The 21,832-nt window shown below is 34.4% G+C and overlaps 1 protein-coding gene across 1 annotated transcript in view; it reads right to left on the reverse strand.

Moving 5' to 3' along the window:
* Positions 1 to 457: 457 nt before the first annotated feature.
* Positions 458 to 21,832, reverse strand: part of LOC138715156 (prostatic acid phosphatase-like) — a 29,436-nt gene continuing 8,061 nt past the window's right edge. The window contains exons 3-7 of the mRNA XM_069847715.1: positions 20,722 to 20,961; positions 11,343 to 11,652; positions 6,945 to 7,156; positions 5,700 to 5,883; positions 458 to 4,588 (exon numbers count right to left, since the gene is read on the reverse strand). Of these exons, the coding sequence (XP_069703816.1) occupies positions 4,461 to 4,588; positions 5,700 to 5,883; positions 6,945 to 7,156; positions 11,343 to 11,652; positions 20,722 to 20,961 (1,074 nt within the window). The 3' untranslated portion in view covers positions 458 to 4,460. The remainder of the gene's footprint in view (positions 4,589 to 5,699; positions 5,884 to 6,944; positions 7,157 to 11,342; positions 11,653 to 20,721; positions 20,962 to 21,832) is intronic.

Genomic DNA, 21,832 nt, shown 5'->3' on the forward strand with positions numbered 1-21,832 from the left:
TTGAAAATACCTGCCAGAATTCAGCACAAGATAGATATGTGAACTAAGGAGTGACAGACCACATTTCACTACCAATAACTCTGTAACCTTTGAGCATTGTATAATTGGGTTTTACTATACTTTATTTTACATAATTAATTTCAAACCAAATAGAACCATCAAAATCAGTGCCCCAAAATTCTGTGTCCTCTTTGTTAGCTCGCAAGTGATCATTGGAAACAAAACAACAATAATAATAATAATAATAATAATAATAATATAATAATAATAATAATAATATAATAATAATAATATAAATAATATAAATAATATATTATTTATTTTACACTTACCTCTGATAGTAATTTGGTATTCAGATATCAATTCCAGACATCCATAAAGTGGAGAGAGAATTTTCTGGACAGGATATGTGACTGGAGGAAAGGGATGCAAAAGGAACATTATTTTAAACACCACAGAATGTAAAACAAATTGTATTCACAATATACATTCTACATATACTTATTTTTTAATTATATTGTGCATTTAATAGGATCAAACTGATTTATGAAATCTCAGTGCCTTCACACAATGATCGCATTATTTTCATACAAAATATCAGTTTTTAAAAACAGCACACAACACTTGAGCACAGCCATATGCAACACAGGAATGCAATGGAAGCACATTTCAAATGAGGACAGTGGCACCCACATTTTCACATTAAATATTTGTACGTATATCACTATTGAATACAATTCGTACCTTTTACTAGACCGAACATTCAAAATCAATACAACTGCATCACAGAAACACTTCTGACTAGGAATTACAGAACTTCATATAAAATAATGCTTCCCCAATTTAGTTTCCTTTTTAAAATATAAGAAACAATGGCCAGGTAACTACAGAGCAACTGTAAACGTAATGGCAAATAATTATCAGTTACTTTGCTTCAATGTGCATTAGGACACTGATACAATGGGAAAGTAAAATTACACATACATATTTTACCTATGATTATAAAATTAAGTACATGGCTTTTAAAATTTACTAGCATAAGCAATTCTGAAGTTCTGTACATTCTGTCACTTGAGACAGAGAAGCAGGGCCGGATTTACCAAGTAGGCTACCCTAGAGCAGCAATTTTTAAGAGTGTTTTTATCTCCATTATAATAACTAAGTTTACACAAAGGATGAAAGACTGTCCAGATGATTATGGAGCCCAAGCAATCGTGGAATGAATTTCTAGGAGAGAAATCCAGCTTCTCATTATTACCTGACACTTTTTCCCTTGATTTCAGGAATAATTGCTCTGGAGAACGGGACTTTTTTTTTGCTTACAGTTCAAAATTATTTACATTCAGAAATGAATGAGGACAGACTTAATGCTTCAGTTATTCTTAACACTTAGTCAAAATTGTTGGTATCACTGGAATATAACGATCTAATAAATCAATTTACTAGTCAAATGTCAAAACATCAAAAAGTGATAATTTAGGTATTTTGGCCATAGCACCTCTTAAGCCAATATAAATGACCTAGTGTATATGTATGTCTATCATGGTATATCTATCATGGTGGCAGCTTATTAATTGTGTACTGCAATGCATGTTTATCTGCATAATGTCTTAAGTTATTAATGAAACAGCTTGAAAGGTTCTTACTAAATGAAAAGTACTAAGCTTAGTACCAATTCCTCCCCCCCTCCCTACTTTATTAATGATGCCCAACAACTTTAACTTTAAAAACAAATTTATCCGTCCACATGTTAAATCTATATACTAAGGTAGTAAAGACAGTAGTTATCAATGAATCAATTTTTTAACACGAGAATAATTCAGAATACATGACTACTTCAGGAAAAGGGCAGCATGAACTTATACTGGGTGTTCAGTTCAAAGTGTGTCATGGCTCGTTGTATGCCGTCATGTGGCTAGCCGATGAGCCTAGAGAATTCAATCTTACTACACTTTCGCAGAGGTGTATAACCTATGAGGTAGAGAAGTTGCCTAGCAAGTACAGCATTCATTCTGAAGAGTGCATACCAATACGTACGGTAACGCCGGTAGTGGCAGGAATGTGAACTATTTGGAAATACATACTGTAGGGATATGGGGAGAGGGTTAAGACGATTACTTACGTATTTGTTGACATTAACTTCGACGGTCAACATGGACATGGAGCATTTGATTTGTGTTGTGGAATGTTACCATACGCAACTGATGATAACAAATACCCTGCGTACGACTTGCCGGCGCAAAACACAGTTCGAAAGAGGTTATGGTAGCACACAGATCGTACAGACCACCATCTGCTGCTACGACATTCAAGTTATACCGTACACGTTCTCAAGTTCAGATTGAAGAACGCCTTAAATAATAGGCAACTTCTCTAACATATAAGCTGAAACTCGCTTCAAATCGGTGACCTAACAGTGACGTCATGACACACTTTGAAATGAACACCCAGTAGATTAGAGCACCTAAAGCTTATCTGCCTCTGTAGAGAACAAATTTATGTTTTATGCAATAAGCTTTAGAACTCTTGTCAATAACTTTATATCCATATGAACAGAAAACCTATACTTCCTTCCAGAAATAGAGTAGATAGAAAGAGCGAGGGACAAATCTAGAGAAGGTTGCTACATATTAATTTTTCTGTGATATGAAGATGGGAAATAATAATAATCTACTGAGTAGGATCGTGAACATAACCTACTGCCAATTTCCGCACGCAAACACGCAATTATTAATTGCCTTTAAGGAGTGACAAAATCCTAGCTTAACAGATTTTGTATCACAGAGTGTTCACTTTACAAAATATGTGAAACTGAAACTTTCGAACGCATAATATTTGAATGCTCAAAACTAAATTCCTTCAGAAAAGAATCAAAAGACCAATCCTCAACCAACCCAAAATCCGGGATAACAGCAGCAGAAAAATACTGAAATAATTTCCATGTTTGGAAATGGATATACACAGCAAAGACAGAAATAAGAAAAGAATACTGAAATTGTGTTGAAATGTGAATAATTAACAAAATTTTTCCTCCTCAGGAGTATACAGAATATGACGTCCTCCTTTGCATTGTTAAAAAGAAAAAGATAGAAAATATTGTCACTACATCGAACATAAATACAGTTTGAAACCAGTGAAAACAACCTCATATCATACATTTAAACATATCCATTTATGCGCTATAACAACATGCAGAAAGAAGGTATTGTTAAACTTTGTTTAAATAGCAAGTTTGCTTAGTGTACGACATAGGCAATGAAACCCTTGAGCAACAAATACTGGTATTTTAAATGTAGCCTATCTTACCTACTGTAGAAATTTAAGCATCAACAGAATGCCTTTAGGGAATGACATTATGAGGCTTGAGAATATGGACAAAAATGAAAAAAATTCTGCACACACCATTTCACTTACATTAAAATTCACCACAACAATAATAAAACTCACACACCCCTATAAAATCTTAAATATCTCCATGAAATTAATGAACAGTTGGACGGAACCTGCAGCCTTAATGTAGCAATTACAGGTCATATAAGTCTGCACTAGTTAGAAGGGACATTAAATCGTACATATGGACTAAAATATATACATCTATTACAAGCCATATGTTAATATCTTACATATTTTTTTCCAGTCAACAGGAATGTTCCCTAAAATATCATACATGACAATGTGCTATGTAGGATATAATGTTACTTTCATTCTATAGCTTAACCTGGTGCATTTATCACAGCTACTGCCAAAGGAAATGTGATTTCTGATTTTTTACAAACTTTTATATTAATTATAAATATACAGTATTTGCGGATATAAAAAAAATTCGGGTATCTGCATAGTATTCGAAATACTGTATCTAGAAATTCTTCATAAATTAATTTATGCAATTTTATGCTTCAACATATTGTTGTTATACTTTTATGCTGTAAAAATTCTCAAGATATTCGTTTTATATGAACTTATCTTTCTTTGTTTCTTATATTTGAGCAAAATTTTATGACATAATTTTAATAACACTTAAATCTTTGATTCTTTTAACAAGATCGTATCATTGGAATAGGTACTTGAACACCTCTCAAGATACATTACCTCTTACCTGTTACAAAAATATTCTTTTACCATTCAAGACAAATAAAATTATTTGTTTTCAGAGAACAAAATAAAACTGTCCGAAAAAGAACAGAAATGTGAAATGTGACGTGCCACTATTACAATCTAATAATTAAATGTGAATGTAAAACAATAAAAACCCTTTTCCCCCCAAAAAAAATAATTTTATGGTAAAATTATTCTGACTTTTTATGCAATTTCAACTGTCAAAAACGAAATATTTAACTTTGACAAAATTCAGAAGTAATAAAAATTTCGCAAAGAATTCATTCAATGTGAAATTTAATGTCCAGGTAGAAAATTACCTGGCTGAAAGACTAGCAAGAGGAGAGAGAAATTCATCAATTTCTCTAACTGACGTCCTGATGTAGTCTGTGGTAGTAATAATTTGAAGACATTCTCTGCTTCTTCCAGTATGTAATTCCGAAAACCATGGACAACAGAAGAAGAACTGCTAAAATGCCACTCACCATCAAAGCTAAAAAGAAAAACAGCAAAGTTATAAATATGTTTTTATTCTTAACAAATGTATTTAAAGTATTTAGTTTCGTTACCATTGAAATTTGCTATCTATATTGAAGAGTACAGGGGAAAAACAATCAAAGTCACAATTCTCTTAAGGGTGATGTCATTTTCTAAATCAGTGTAATACTGTAAAATTTATTGCTGTTCCTACTGAAAAAGTAGCAAAGGATGACTGTATCCTTGGTGATAATTCTCCTTTACCAGTTTTTATAAGAAAAACGCTAAAGTTTGCAGTAACATACTGAATTTGATGATATCACCCTTATGAGAATTGTGACTTTGATTGTTTTTCGCCTTTACTCTTCATAATATAGTCTTCCAAAAATATACCATATAAAATTTTTAGGTCATGCTGTTATGGAAAATAAATCTGTGTTGTTAATGAAGTATTATTAAATTTGATCATTCTTCATCAAATTATAATAAAATAAAAAAGTACAATTACAATATTTGACCCAATTGTTTAAATAGAATAGTTTTTTCCATTCAGTTAAAAATAATTAAAAGTCACTGTCATTAAAAATGAAACATACTTTCTCATTATAAGTCTCATACATTTCACAAAATTTCAGTTATTTACTTTATCATCAATAATCTCATTTGTTTTTATTTTCTTGAACTAACATTTACAGAGCACAAAAGATGAAATCTTATATTAAGTAAAAATGCACTATTTAATTGAGAGAACAGGTGAATTGGGAGGAGGTACGTACCTTCCTGATTCAATAAAGCAAACAATGCCAAGATATAAATGCCACCACACAAATATTTATCTTGTGCACTATGGCTAAGTAATTTATTTGTTACATACTGTATCTTGCTATAGATTACTTTTCCCTCCTCCCCCCAATGCCACCAGATTGTCTTCGACATTTCTATCTCTCCTGTCTTTCCTGGCAATGGCTTATGTGTAACCCACTCCTGAGGTTGGGGTGCCTGGAAAGCGGAGTTATGCTATCCAGATGATATTATGATAGGATGACTATGAATATGTGGTGCCAGGAGAGGTCTTAAATCTAAACTTAAACTTAATTTCCAGACTATGGACAAACTGATATACAAACCGATAATTGCAAGTGAATTGAAGGCAAAGTCATCAGAAAATAAACCCTTCTTGCACTCTTTCTCCCAGTTAAAAGGAATTACAGGCTTAAGAAGTCTCGCAAAGTCATCCAATGGGCAAGCAGCTTGGCATCCAGGAATGATAAGATTATAGGGCTCATGTGCAGTTGAGTTGCGGAAATAAACCTATACAAATAAATGAACACTACATTTACATGCCTAAACATTTGTACCATTTTGAAATTAAGGAAATTCATACAGTCACATTTTCATTTACTAAAGATTACATAATTCTTGTCAAAACTCAAGACTTTACTTCAACATCGATTATTTTAATCTAATAATATAGCAAAAATAAGGAACTTAAATCCATAAAACAGCAACAATATATTTATTTACCTTTTAGAGTCAAAATTTCAATTAAAGCTGCAACCGTCAATAATATTTTACAACTTGGAAGTTAACAATTTTAAAATTAGTTTGGGCTTCTCACCTCCTGTGTATACGTAACATTTCAATATGTGTATCTAACTTCCGAATTACTGTAATAATTTTTTAATAAAATAAATAAATGTGTCAGTGTTAAGGGATGACATTTCTTGTAATACATAATTCTGTTCAAAGCTATAACCTAAAATAAAGTTGTTTGTTTATAATATGTGGCTAGCTTTTATTTTGGAAAGGAATTGTTGCAGTAACATGGGTTTAAATGATTCAATTATCTATGTTTAGAAAACTGCTACAGTTTTTTGGAATGAATTGATGATAACAATTGAAGCTCTGCTACATAGATTTAATTCTGAATAAATTTCACAGTATTGTTTACTCAAGATTTTATATACGAAGTAAAGTAAGCACACATGCTTCATTTAATATGCTCAACACAGTAAATTTTCCTCTGATTGAAGTTCTGGCTGATATGTAGCCTACATCTATTATCAGGTAGTACATCTCACTTCATGATACGTGTCAGAAGGAGAACAATTACTTGTATGCATCGAAAGTCTGGTTACTGTAACATGTACTAATCAGCAATGTATGCAATGGAGGAGGAAAGGAACTGACCACCCTACTCCATCATCTTCTGGCTTAGTTACCTCATAAGTAGTGTCTTGTTGGTATCACTTGTGAGGTTCAGACCTGCCTTCGGACAGTTGACTAAACAACAACAGTAAATTGTAATATAATATATTACAATATTATTTCAATATCATTCCTAGACTCCTACATATGGTTGTGATTCTTACCATAACTTTATGCTTTCCTTGCTTTGTCTTCCATAATTCCACCATTATTAGAGCCCTATAAGGAGGACTCTGTGGATCAAAAACACCTAAAGCCATGAGAAAATTGGCGATTGTGACGTCGTGGCCAGAGTACATAAACATTTTATAATTAGGTCTAAGGACACCATCACGTTTTTCAATCATGTGTTTTACCATTTCTCCCATCAGAGGACCTATTAAAGAAAAAGGAATATAATAGAAATCATCATTACTGGTGGAATCAAAACAACTCCAATAGATTCTATGAGATTCCTCACTAATATTAACAGCATCAAAATGACAATAGAAGAAAAAGCACTGATTCAATATGAAAAACTTATTAGATTACCAGGAAACAATCGACATTCATACAGTCCTCTCTGTAGATTGAAAACTCAAAAAAGTTTCATATCCATTGTTCAAGAATTAAAACAGAAAATCAATATCCCGAATTTAAAAGAAAATCTACAAATTAAACCAAACCCTTTAACTCTATTAAATATGGAATATAATCTAAATTTAACAGAAGAAATACTGAAATCAGAAGTAAACACTGAAATATTAAAACAATTGTCTTTAGAGACAATTAATATTAGATACCCTCCACAAAACTGGCTTCATTTATACACTTACGGATCCTTGTTTTTCCAGAGAACAAGGTGCCGGTGCAGGTGTTATGTGCTGTCTCTTCTCACTTTATAGATCTCTTGGGTATGGAACAACAAGTTTTGATGGAGAAATCATTGCAATAAGTGAAAGTCTCAGGAATCTTCTATGCCACATCAGTAAATTTAAAAATGCAGTTATATTACCAGACTCCAAAGCAGCTATTCTATCAATAGTCTCTAAACACACACCTTCATCTCAAACAGCAGAAATAACTAAAATGCTCTCTCAATTAATATCACTCAATAAAAGAATTGTATTCCAATGGATACCATCCCATTGTGGAATCCTGGGAAACGAGAATGCAGATGCTTTAGCAAAGAAGGGCAGCACTACTACTTACAGACCTGTTACTAAATCTACGTATTACTCTGTGAAAAGATTTATTAAATCTACATACTTAGACTTCAACAAACAAAATTTGATAACACAATCCCAAGGGAAAAAATGGAACTCTCTGCATCAAAATCCACAGTTAATTCCCGATTTACCACGAAAATCGTCTGTAGCTGCATTTAGAATGGCAACAGGCCATGATTGTTTGGCCAAACACCTGCATAGAATTGGAATATATCAGTCCCCTAACTGTCCATTGTGCAACTCAAACCAAGAAATGGATTCGGAACACCTCAAAATCTGTGCTTCAGTGGCTGGTCATGATAATATCTTTGAAAAATATTGGAGTGCAAGAGGTCAAATGACTTTATTGTCAAACGCCTGGCATTAGAAAACAACAACAACAACATAATAGAAATAAAATCTTGCAAAAACTAGATCATATTATTAACCATTTAAGTTTATTTTAACAGTAAAAGAAGGTAGCATCAATGTGGCAATGCAAATATTTTTAATTTCGTGAGGAGGGTATTTGAGCAGGCAGAACTTTATTCAAAGTAGGCAATCCTCCTTCCACACAAGTGACTTTATTATGGGAGTAGTCAAGGTAAATGTTTCTTACATTGATTATCAGTACTGATTACAATGTTCTGTGCATATAGGAGAGAGTCAATGTTCACCTACTAGATACAACATGCGGAGCAAGTCCCCTGCAACCAGAAAGTGGTACAACATGGAGGTCGAGGAATATTATGGACAAGAAAACATCGGTTATACGCAAATGGGCGTTTAAGAGTTGTTATTAATTCATTACAAAAAGTGAATCTGATACAATGTTAATACAAATTAATTTTATTTCCTAGTATATATCTACCTATAAAATACAATAATAAATAAATAAATATCATCTTAAACCCTCCATCAATATCCTTAATATTTGCGCTGTTTTCTAGGCACTGAATAATATTTACATTGTCAAAAATACTTAGGCACCAACATTTTGTGACATGATGCTTTACCAGTATGTGATGGCTTGAATTCTCATCAAAACAGCAGAGCACATTGTACTGTTTCTGCTTCCTTTAGACTCAAATGCAGTCTACTAAATCGGCAGAATAGTGTAGTCTGTGATCCATTTTCTGTTTGCAAATTATTTAGATACAAAATAAACATAAACTACATGACGCTAAAATTCAAAGAAGATTTAACAAATTCAAACATGGACATTAATCAGAGCTGCTCATAGGGGGAGGGAAATGGACACCACTTGAATGGGAAAGTCCGGATGCCTGTGGGTCCAAACCTAATTTAGATGTTTTTTTTTAAGGAAAGGAAGACACAAAATATTCACAAAATTTTTTTAAATAAAAGAAGAATACTATTAAATCACATATTATTGATATCATAATTAAGGTTTTAACAAGTTTTAAGAAGTAGACTACTACTGAAGAGTTAAGACTAAAGTACCGTAGCCTACTTCTCAAGAGCTTCTATAAATGTGATGTTTCAGTTAGGATACTACTGTAAAACAATTAATTAGGCTCCACTACAATGACTTAGTTATATCTATATGTACATATTAATTTTTCTTATATAAATTTTTAATATTTTCATTAAAATTGTTTTTAAAATTACATCTTACTTTTTTATTGTAAGACCAATTATTAAACATGTCTATAAACTGAGGGTTTTTTATTTCTCTTGGCCAAGTAATTCAGAGCCATCATTTTACCCAGGCTTGCTTTCAGTGGTGCCATGAATGCAGCACATCCTGTTTGCCTGCTGACACTCCAGTTTCTGTATGATTGGTGGACTGACACAGCTCACACACTTTCTTATGCATCAAGACAAATTCGATGAATGCCTAAGTGAAGAGTCAACATGACCAGTACTAGTTAATAAAAAGTCCAAAACTCACACATGATCCTAAGGTCGGAGTGTGATGTACCATGAGTGCAACTAGAATAATGGGCTCTATTTTTTTCACAAAACAATTAATGCTACCTGGTACATATCAGTAATTTTAGAACAGTTTTTCCTCACTTGACTGAAGAAGAACGAATGCATAATGTGTTTCAGCAAGGTGGGGCTACAGCTCTTACAGCTCAGGCTTCTTTGCGTGCGATTGCTGACGTGTTTGCTGACAGAGTAATTAGTGCAGGGTTGTAGCCCATTCAATTTCTATATTTTTATTTGTGAGGCACATTAAATGAACTGTAAAATAACATACAAGAAGAAATAGCCAACATTTCGCAAGCAGAGTTGCAATCAGTGAATGAAAACTTGTTATGATGCTAAAATATCTGTCTCAAAGCACTAGGAGTACAATTTCAACAGTTTTTTTGAAAAGGTAAGCAATGTTAGACTCGTTCACAATTTTAATTTGCAAAATAACAGAAAATTAGATACTTCTTTAATTTGACCCTAAATAATCTTATGTTTGGAGTTTGATTTTTTATATCCATAGGGAGGCTATAGGTTAAGGGTGTTTGAGAATAAGGTGCTTAGGAAAATATTTGGGGCTAAGCGGAATGAAGTTACAGGAGAATGGAGAAAGTTACACAACACAGAACTGCACGCATTGTATTCTTCACCTGACATAATTAGGAACATTAAATCCAGACGTTTGAGATGGGCAGGGCATGTAGCACGTATGGGCGAATCCAGAAATGCATATAGAGTGTTAGTTGGGAGACCGGAGGGAAAAAGACCTTTAGGGAGGCCGAGACGTAGATGGGAGGATAATATTAAAATGGATTTGAGGGAGGTGGGGTGTGATGATAGAGACTGGATTAATCTTGCACAGGATAGGGACCGCTGGCGGGCTTATGTGAGGGCGGCAATGAACCTTCGGGTTCCTTAAAAGCCATTTGTAAGTAAGTAAGTAGGGAGGCTATTAAAAATTTTTACTGCCATATAACACACTCCTTTTTGATAGCATGATAATTTGCTGATGGAGTATGAAAGTCATTTTTTAAGAATATTTATGCTATGAACTGTTGAATTAGTTACAAAGTTTTCACAATTACATACGAGAAAATTTATTAATGAAAATATATACTGACAAGCAATGGGCATTATTTGTAGTTTAACATCATGAACTCTATCTGAAACAGAATTGTCAAAGTCAGTGATTTCAAAATCATGTCCTCTCTTTGTTAAATTCGCTGGGCTTTGAACCTTCTTTGGCATGGAAAGCCAAGACTCTAGATGTGTGATTAATGATAGGCAATAATGCGTTTTGTGTGTTTCCACACCTTCTATACTTTAAAGTCTGAGTCTTACAAGCCACTGCCTCGAGCTTAATATTTCTTTTTCAGTAAAAGTTGTGGTGCATTCCTACAGTAAGATATGACATTGTGTTACTTTCCAACTCACCTATCTTCAGCCGTTGTAACAACTTTGTTTTAGCTGGGACTGTGAAGCTAAATGAAGCAACTGGTTTCATTTTATCTGGATAGACTTCCTTCGTCCAGTTTGGCAATGTCAAGTTGTACAGATCCTCTATGAACAGGGTATTGTAGATATACTCTAGACTTTCTGGGTCATGCACGACAGCTCCAGACTTCTCACTTATATATTTGTACAACTCAGCATGCTCCTCATTGAAGCGTTTCATTTCAGGTGATGACTTCACTCGTTCCATTTCAGCATTGTAACGTGGGCATGGACGTTCACCAGCAAGGACCTGGTGGGAAAAGTTACATAGTTTGTTGTTAGACCTTTGCACAATTTAGCATAATGCAGAGCCATCATTTAAGGTGGAACAGCAAAAAAAGATTCCCAAGAAAATCCTTTGAATTTGAAAGTTCCTTCTTCCCAATGCAGTATAGTAAGTTGACATTTAATTGCTCAAACACAAATGCATAATAAATAACATAAATGAGAGGGGAAAATATTAAACAATTAAAACAGATGTTTCTTGGTTTTTCAATAACATCGATATATTGGAATTGCTGCAGTGATATTCAACTCCCTGCTGGTGTAGCACAGAAAATTGTTTTAGATCAAATAAATCCAAGACAGGTAAATTAGCCTATCACAACAAAGCAATTTGAAAGTCAAACTAAAAAGCTATTCGATATAGTCAAATTTTAAAACTGTTATATACTTTGCTAATTTAAGTTTACTTAAAGTAAAAAGACATTTATATTCGTAAAGCAGGGTTGACATAAAGCAACAGTCACACATTACTCCTTTTGCTTTTCAGTTTCTATCCTGCAGATTCAAAACTTGCATGCTATGTTTGCACACACAAACGAAAAGTATGACGTGCAATCTACTGCTTTCCATCCCAAGATCTGTGAAGTTGCATCTACACGGTTGAATTTTCAAGCACGTATGCATATAATCTGGGAGGAACATTGAAAGAATCAAATTTAAAACGCATATTAAATTAAGATGCATGCAGATTTTGTGTCTAAATAGTTCGTCGTTTTGAACGTCATATTCACTACATAAATATCATCATCATCATCATCATCATCATCATCATCATCATCATCATCATCATCATATCCGTCACATATTAGACCCTACAGGATCTGTTACGGTCTCATGCCAGCGCTTTCGTGGTCTTCCCAATTTCCTCTTTCCTCTTGGTACATAAGTAAGAATCTGTTTAGGCCATCTAGTGCGATCCATCCTTTCGACATGTTTTTCCCACTGAAGTCGATATTGTTGAACAAAATTAACTATAGGATCCATTTTAAGTACCTACAATATGTCCACATTTTTACGGTGTTCCAGCAAAGAGCATCCCGCTGTTCATCCCATGAACCTCATTTCAGCTGTTGTCAGCCTTTGCTCATCAGCTTTTCTGACTGTCCAGGCCTCGCTACCGTAGGTGAGGACTGGTCGAGCTAGTGTTTTATATACCTTTAGCCTTGTATGTTTCTGAACATGGGATGATTTGAAGACGGTGTTAATTACGCCAGTGATTTTTATAAATTTAGATATTTTGTTCGACATATCTTTATCAGTGATGTAAGAGAGGTTATAACCTAAATAGTTAAAGGAATTAACACGTTCAATTAAAGTATTATTTATCATGATCTTACTTGGAATTGGATTCTCTCCCGAAAATGCCATGACTTTTGTTTTCTCTTTTGAGATTTCCATATTGAAATCTGAGGCGGTTATTTGCAAATTATAAATGGCTCTTTGTAAAGCATCCTCTGTTTTAGCGATAATAACCTGATCGTCGGCAAACATTAGTGTATCGAGAACTGTGTTTCGATTAATTTGAATTCCAGCGTGATGACTTTGCCTCCAAATGTATAAAATATGGTTCATATATATAATAAACAACAGAGGGGAAAGACCGCACCCTTGTCTAACACCTTGGTTTATGGAAGTCCAGCTAGTAGTTCCGCGTTCAGTTCTTATGGCAATTTCATTTTGTTGATATAAATTATAAATGGAGAGAATGATTTGGTTTGGCACATTATCATAGCGTAAAATCTCTAAAAGTTTATTTCTATCAACGCTATCAAATGCTTTTATGAAATCAATAAAAGCTAAGTGGGTTGGAATATTAAATTCTCTGTGCTTTTCAATTAAAATCTTCATGGTGAAATAGCTGCCACAACATGATCTTCCTTTTCGGAATCCAGTCTGTTCTTCAGTGATTTTGTCTTCGTAAAGATGTGATTATGGCTGTATAGATCTTATATCCCGAATTGAGAAGACTTATACCCCTGTAATTTTCACATAATTTTTTGTTTCCTTTCTTATAAATGGGTACTACAATGGCTTTTTGCCAACTTTCTGGGGGTTTCGAACCTGCCCATATATTGTTTAAGAAATATAAAAATCTATAGGTAAATTCTTCTCCAGCGTATTTAAAAAGCTCGAAATTTAAATTATCTTCGCCTGGGGCTTTCCCGTTTTTTAAACGTTTATATACTTCAATAAGTTCATCATAAGTAATAATATCTGTTGTGTTGTTGTTGGAAGTCTGTAATGTAAGAGAGATGTTTTTTTGAAACCATATATTTTTAAAGTAATCAAGTAGAAATTCGTTAGGAATAGGGTTTATAACATTTTCTTTTATCTCCGAATTTATTTTCTTTAAAATTTTGAAAGTTTTGGGTCTTGATAATGTTAAATCTCTTTCTAATCTTGAGACGAAGTCATTCCATTTCTCTCTGTGTCGCTTTCTTGTTTCTTGTTTTGCAATTGCTCTCTTCCTTTTATAATCAATTTCATCTTCAAGTTCTTTTGTTTGTAAAAATCGGAGACATGCTTCGCGTTTATCATTTATCATCTTTTTGATATCCTCATCCCATTTTAGTATGCCTCTTTTTCTCTTCTGCTTAATATTTTTTACGCCAATACTTTCAAATGCAGCCCTTTTTAAAATATCTGTTAAGTTGTTCCATTCTTCCTCTATATTATCCGAGGTTTTGATTTTTTGAAGATATTCCTTTATTCTACATTCATAAAGCATTGAATATTATCATCTCTCAATAAGTCTACTTTAAAAATTAGCCTAGTACTTTCTTGCTTGGAATTTTTAATATTTCTTTTATACCCATGGTGCTGGTATTCTAATAGGGGATACAATTAAATAATGATCTGTCTCTAATTCAGGACCTCTACAAGCTTTGACATCTAAAACGAAGCTAAACAATTTTTGATTACAAATGACATAGTCAATAATAGATTGTGATCCTCTTGCGTGCCATGTATATGTGTGTATACGGTATTTTTGTGGTTAAAGAAAGAATTCATTACTTTTAGATCATTGTAAATCACAAAATCTCGTAGTCTTTGTCCATTATTATTACAAGTTGGTTCGCCGTGTTTTCCAATGTGTCCTGTAACTTCATTATTACCAATTCTTGCATTGAAATCCCCTAATAAAAGTAACATGTCTGATTTATTAACTTTATTGATGATGATTTGTAATTTATTGTAAAACAACTCACTATTATCTTCATCTCCTTCCACAGGTGCACAGGTGCCTATTACTGTCATAAAACCTCTTCTAAGTTTAATTCGAACTTCCATTAATCTTTCATTCCAAAATTTATAATAATCAATAGAGGAGCGTAGTGAATAGGACTATGAGTAAAAATAAATGGAAATAAATATATTAATCAATATTAAATATCAATCTTGCTTACATAGCTTGAATGCGTAAAGTTGAAAGAAAAGTTGAACCATGCAGATGTGCCTTAAGAGTTGCAACAGCAAGTTGCTTGCCTGTTCACACACAAGGCAATACTACTGCATACTATAGTCTGTGTATTTCGAACTGGCAGCTCAAGGTCAAGCAATGGGCTGCATTTGCCATGCGTGCTTACTCCCACTTCTGAACCGTTCTCCTCAAGAAAAGTCAGCTGGACCAATGGCGCAGCATGTTAGAGAGGAAGGGGATCAGCCAGAGCTTAGGAGAAGGGGTACAGTGTAGAGGAGACGAAATGACCTTGAGCCGTCAGTTCGAAATGTACAGACAATAGTCAGTTACAACTTTCTATTTTGTTTTCATGCTTCAACAGTAATGCCTACTATTGGATCATAAGATATATCAATGTTACTATTCTCGTGAGCAGTGTTCAGTATGAAATTATTCCACAAAATGTTGATAAAAAAATATATTACCGCATATGTCATGTCTAGGCTGTGTATTGTTGTAAGCCATGAACTTTCATTGGGAAGCATTAAAAATATGGAAATAACAGAAGATATAACTTACAAGTGACGACACTACTCACAAATACTGCAAAAGTTTCAACATACATTGCTATTATGATCAGTAGCCATTACACAGTACACAAGTTGACTACTATATTTTGTACTGCAGCACTGCACAAGTACAGAGCAAGTCAACCAGGGCTAGACCAGTGTCAGCGGAAAGTCGTATGCATAGTAACTGCTGTGCCATCGTAGTGATCAGATCTCTTGCTCACGTACATTTCGTGTTTAGTTACGTAAACACATTCACACAGTGAGGGTGCAGCTGTATACCGTACATTTAGAGTGCAGTAGTATGTCCATTATGAAATATAAGCCTTGAACAACAGGTGTTTATTTACGACAACTTCGTGAAATACGACTCTTGGAGAACAGTTGTAATAAACTAATTCACCAGAGTATTCTAAAGCAATTATTTACAATTTAGTGAAGAAATTTCGTACAACTGGATCAGTATTGGATAAGAACTGAACATGTGTGAAGCGTGTTCTCACTGAGGAGATGTTAGATGAAATTGGCCACCAACTAGAGAGAAGTTCTATGATATCATCCCGTCTTGTAGCTTAGCAGGTAGGGGTGTCACAGTCTTCAGTGATAAGAGGTATGAAACAATTAAAATTAAAACTTTATAAAATTCGTGTAGTTCAGAGTTTAACAGAACCTGATTATCAGAGCAGACTTAGGTTTTGCATGTGATTCTAACAGTCAGTGTATGATGAGCTTCTTGACCCCACTTTAATTTTTTGTACTTTTCAGTATCAAGGTACAGATTACTCTGAAACTATATACTTGCTTAAGAGATGAAAATTTCGAAAAAATGTTTCTAACACTGCATTAAGTAAATGCACGAGAAATGATTGTGATGTTGCAAGTTTCATTCATTGTATAGGCAGAAAAGGAAACGTTGATTATTTTTTTTTCATACAAGTTTTAGCTCAACTGTAATAGCCTTTCGTTTGTTCAGTATGCAAAAGTACTCATTTCCAGAATTTTTTTAACAATATATAATATTTCACAATCTAAGGAAGAAAAGCATACCTTTAGAAAGTATAAAAAATCAACATTTAAAAAAATTAAATTACTGTTACATATTAATTATAAACCCAATTTTTTTGCTAAGTTAAGATGAAGAATCAATGTGAAAAACTGTCCTAGTAGTGAATTTTTAAGAGAGAGAAAGAAATAAATCATCCAGCCTTAATTAAGGATGTCTACGAGGATCCGGAAATTAATAGCAAATAAATATAATGAATTAAAGATGAATATTGTTATAAAAATAAAATGTAATAATTAAGCACCATGTCCTGCGCCGTGGTGTCGCGGTCTAAGGCATCCCGCCTAGGACTCGCATTACGGAATACATGCTGGTTCGATTCCTCATGGGGGAAGAAATTTTCTCATGAAATTTCGGCCAGTGTATGGGACCGGTGCCCATCCAGCATCGTGATGCACTTGGAGAGCTATGATAGGTAGCGAAATCCGGTTGCGAATACCAGCTATAACGGCTGGGGGGATCATCGTGCTAACTACACGATACCTCCATTCTGGTTGGATGATCATCCACCTCTGCTTCAGCATGTGGGCGTGAGTCCAGCAGCCAGTTGGTCGGTCTAGGCCCTTCACGGGCTGTAGCGCCACGGATTATTATTATTATTATTATTAATATTATTAATTAAGCACCACTGGTTATCAATTATAAAATAAAATCTTAGTAGATGACCTTAAAATTATACATACAAATAAAATCAATCAATCTTCTTAATGTATCCAGCTGTTTGCTGATAACATAAAGTCCACTATAGGTCACTGTAGTCTATTCAGTTGTTGTTTTTCACAAGAAATGAGGGGTATTTTGATCGGTGTTCATTATAGATGCCTGTTGCTAGTAGTCAGAGTTGGGGTGTAGTCAATGTATACTGCAGGGCTGTGTCTTCTGCAACTGGTACTGATGATTTTGTACTAATAAATAAAAGATTTTTATTTAAAATTACCATATCCTTAATTAAGACCTTCTGAGTGGTATAAATGAATTGTATAATTTGCAGGGAATCTTTAAGAATTTGTGAGATGATTTTTTGAATTTCAAAGATGGTATTGATATTTAAAAAAAATTACCGTATTGGCCCGAGTGTAAGCCGCACCCGAGTATAAGCCGCACCCTTAATTTTAGGGGGAAAGGAGAAAAAAAAAAAAAGAAAAATTGAGTGCAGAATGAGAAAAAAAGGAAAATTGAGTGCAGTGAAATTTACCAGTCACATTATCCAGTTAAAAAACTGTTTACACTTTTTAAACACTTTTTCTTCAATTACGGTATTACGTGGGTAAATCACCAAAAATACCGGTACAACTAATCACTGTCTTCTCCAATGTCACTGCTGACTTCACTACTACCGGTACCGGTATTTGTTTCATCACTGTCACTTTGTTCATCACTCTCCGCCCAAAGTACGTCGTCCTCACTGCCATCCAGAGCATTAGACACGCAGCATTTCTTGAAGCCTTTGATGATTGAATCTGGTGATATCGTGTGCCATGAAGAGAGAATCCACTCACACATAAGGCTGACAGATGGCTTCTTGATCTTCCCAGATGGAGTGAATGCATGACCCCCTTCTAGAAGCCAATCCGAAAATTGTTTTCGGAGTTGGTCTTTAAAAGGCTTGTTCACGACGACATCAAGCACCTGCAATTTTGATGTCATACCTCCAGGTATGACGACTAGGTCTGTCTTCAATGCAGTAATTTTCTTCTTTACTTCGAGTGTGAGGTGACCTTTAAAGGCATCCAATACTAACATAGCCCTCTTACAGAGCAGCACACCTGGTCTGCGATTCCAAACCGTAGCTAGCCAGTCCACCATCAGTTCGGTTGTCATCCATCCTTTCTCTTGGCAACGAATCACTAATCCCTTAGGTAAATTCTCCTTGGGCATAGTTTACGCTTCAGAATAACGTACAGTTTTCCTCCATCTGCCGTAACCGCCAGCATCACAGTGATTCTTTGTTTTTCATTTCCAGTTGTTCTCAATGATATGCTTTTCGCCCCTTTATTGTCAACTGTCATATTGCTCGGCATGTCCCAAAATACGGGCGTCTCGTCGGCATTGCCGATCTGGTGTAATGGGTAAGAGTGGCGCTGACGCAATTCAATGACGTGCCTCTGGAAGTTGATATAAAATTACCGGTAGCAACATGCGCCACATTTCAAGTTTAAATTTATCGGCCGCGCAAATAAGCCGCACCCCAACTTTTCGAGTTTGAAATTTGAATAAAAAGTGCGGCTTATATTCGGACCAATACGGTATATGTAAATTTTTGTAAAGAACTCCAAGCACCAAAAAATAAACCTGTCACTGACCAATTGAAGAGAGGGATGTTATACTTGGCACTAAGGTAGGGAATACAAGGTTCATAAATGGCCCTCTTTTCATGATCAACCTGATAAGCTTGGTTTAGATCTCTCTCCATGCATATAGTTGGATCTATGATAATATCCTTTTGTTGTTGCCTGTTTATTGTTATTATATCCGTTCTTCTGTGAGAGTTCTCTTCAAAAATACATTGGACCTCTTCATGAACTTCCCAACCCTTGTCCCAAAGAAGACAGGCGATAGCTCCACGGACTCTATGATGCCTGTTATGCAATAACTCTCCTTTCCGACAAAAGCCCAACACGTGGCCAAGAGTTTCTGTCTCGTTGCAGCCAGGTTGACGGCAACGAGTCGTGCTGAAAGCTCTGCCAGGAATGGAGAGCACTGCAGTAAGGTTGCAGGACATCTTGATTGCATTAATGTATTCCGAAGACAACAAATTCTTTTTGGTGCTGACTCATGAATTGGCTCTTGGATATGACATTACATTTTGTAAGACATTCTTCCTTAGGCAAATAAATTAGATAAGCTATAGCAACACCGAACTCATAAGGCCAATAAAGTCTCTTCTAGACATGAAAAATCTTATTGAATTGTCTTCTTTTCACGTTCGTTTTCTTAATTTGGTACAATAATACAGTAGTGACAATGCAATATTCTGCCATCAAACAGTGTCACAATTGTCCTCCATGTTTAATTATTACCACTTAAATACATTATACTAAATTATTCTGTTCTGGCACATATACAGGGTGAATTTAAATTCATCAACATGCTTTGTTGCATAATAGGAGACATTTGAAATGTTTTGAGGTAGTAAACCATATGCCGAAAAATCTTTTTGTTTCTTAGCAAAACGGGGGTGAAAGTATCCAAGGGAGAATCCGATAATAAAATTACCTCCTGTGGGATGCATGTGCTCGCACTGTATCTCAACTCAGTCCACAACATAAGGCACTCTGTTTAAAAATCGCCTACTCAAACAGTGCAATGACTTGGAATACTTTGGCAATGCATTTCGTATTAGATGGATTGGACTTGGTGCTCCAGTATTCTGACCTGCTAGGGCTAGGTCACCTGATTTACGTCCGTATTTTTTTTTTATGGGGACACATGAAGACCAAAATTTATCGTACTCCAGTTACTTCAGCTGAAGAGTTTGTGGTGTGGGTCATTGCTGCAGTTCAGGAGTTAAAAGAAATTCCTGTTCTGTTTGTGATGGTCATACGGGTAATAATTGAGATGCATAGCCTATATTGAATCAGGAGGATCATATTTTGGGTAAAATCTGCAGTAATTTACTTTTGTCAGAAGATTGTGTAATTACATCAAATTTTTGCTTTTTGTATATACATTTCTACTCGTACAATATTATTTTTTATTTCTGTTAACTAATCATGGTTTGGTAAAATAAATTATAACTGTCTACAAGTAAAATTAAAAGTAAGCTGAACGTGTGTAAGTACTGTAGGTTTCAAATAAAAACGTGTGTAAGTACTGTAGGTTTCAAATAAAAATTTAACACCCTGTATCTTGTGAACAATTGGTTTCTGTGGTTTCATATCTCTAATTGTTTAGTTGGGTGTTATCTACAACTCTTGGAATTTTGTCGGTTGAATTTAAATTCACACTGTATAATGTGGAAACTACCTACTACAGAACTTAAGAGAAAAAATTCAATGTTACCTGATCCATGTTTTCTGGAACTGTGTGAATTGGTATTGGTTGCCAGCTTATATTTGCACTCCATTTCTGCCATTGTCTTGGAGGATACAAGCCAGCCAAGTTGCTTTCAGCACTCATAAGTGTTCTGTCAACATCAGTTGAACGAACAAAAATATCTTCACGATTGTACATCTCAGGAAGGAACTTGCTGTATCTCTTACGCAGCCACTGACCCAATTCATATTGTTGCTGTTTGCCAGCCTGTAGCAGTAACAAAAGATGCATGTGAGTATATCAGTACTAATATAAGGTACCGTATTACCCAGAAATATGTGTTTTATATTGATAGCAAAAAAACAAATTATTTTGAAGTTTACATTTCAGACCAATTATAAATATGATTGAACTGTAGTAACTGCAGCAATGATTGCTACAAATGATAATGACAATGACTATGACAAATGTTATGACTGTCATACATTGCTGCACTATTAACAATGACTGTGATGATAACTGACAATTGCTTTGACAACTATGAAGACGTGATGACGAATGTGACAATGTTCATTATGACTTAATATTCCTGATAATTACACTAGTCTGCGATGAAATTCCCGCCTCCAAAGTTTTAGTGTTTTTAGGGTATTTTTAGCATGCTGAAATCAAATTCAAAGCCAAAAAGTTCCTATTACGTACCATTTTTTTATTATTTTAATTTTCTTATAATATATTACGACAATTTATAGCGTAATTATGTTAAATGTAATACTTTAACATATGTAGGTTTAGTATGTTAGGATATGAAAACCAAATGTATTCAACATATTTTAAGGTGTTTATATTGAAAACCAAGGACATTGGATGTTTCTTAGCAGATAGGGGGTGCAAGCACATAAAGGAAGTTAGGGTGAAATAACGTGCAGCCTTGTCAATATTTTTATTTGTGAAAGATAGAAATGTCAGCCACTCCTTGGTGAGAGACTGAACTTAACTCGTCTAGTTTCTCTCACATTTCATTAGTCTGCATTTCATCTCGAAACGAAACTAAATCAGTTTGAAGCTTTATTGTGGAGTAGAATGTTGAAAGGTTTTTAGTTCAGTAAGAAAGTAATTACCATGTTGCATCAAAGAT

The sequence above is a fragment of the Periplaneta americana genome, chromosome 15 (assembly GCF_040183065.1).
Source record: "Periplaneta americana isolate PAMFEO1 chromosome 15, P.americana_PAMFEO1_priV1, whole genome shotgun sequence".
NCBI classification, from domain to species: Eukaryota; Metazoa; Arthropoda; class Insecta; order Blattodea; family Blattidae; genus Periplaneta; species Periplaneta americana.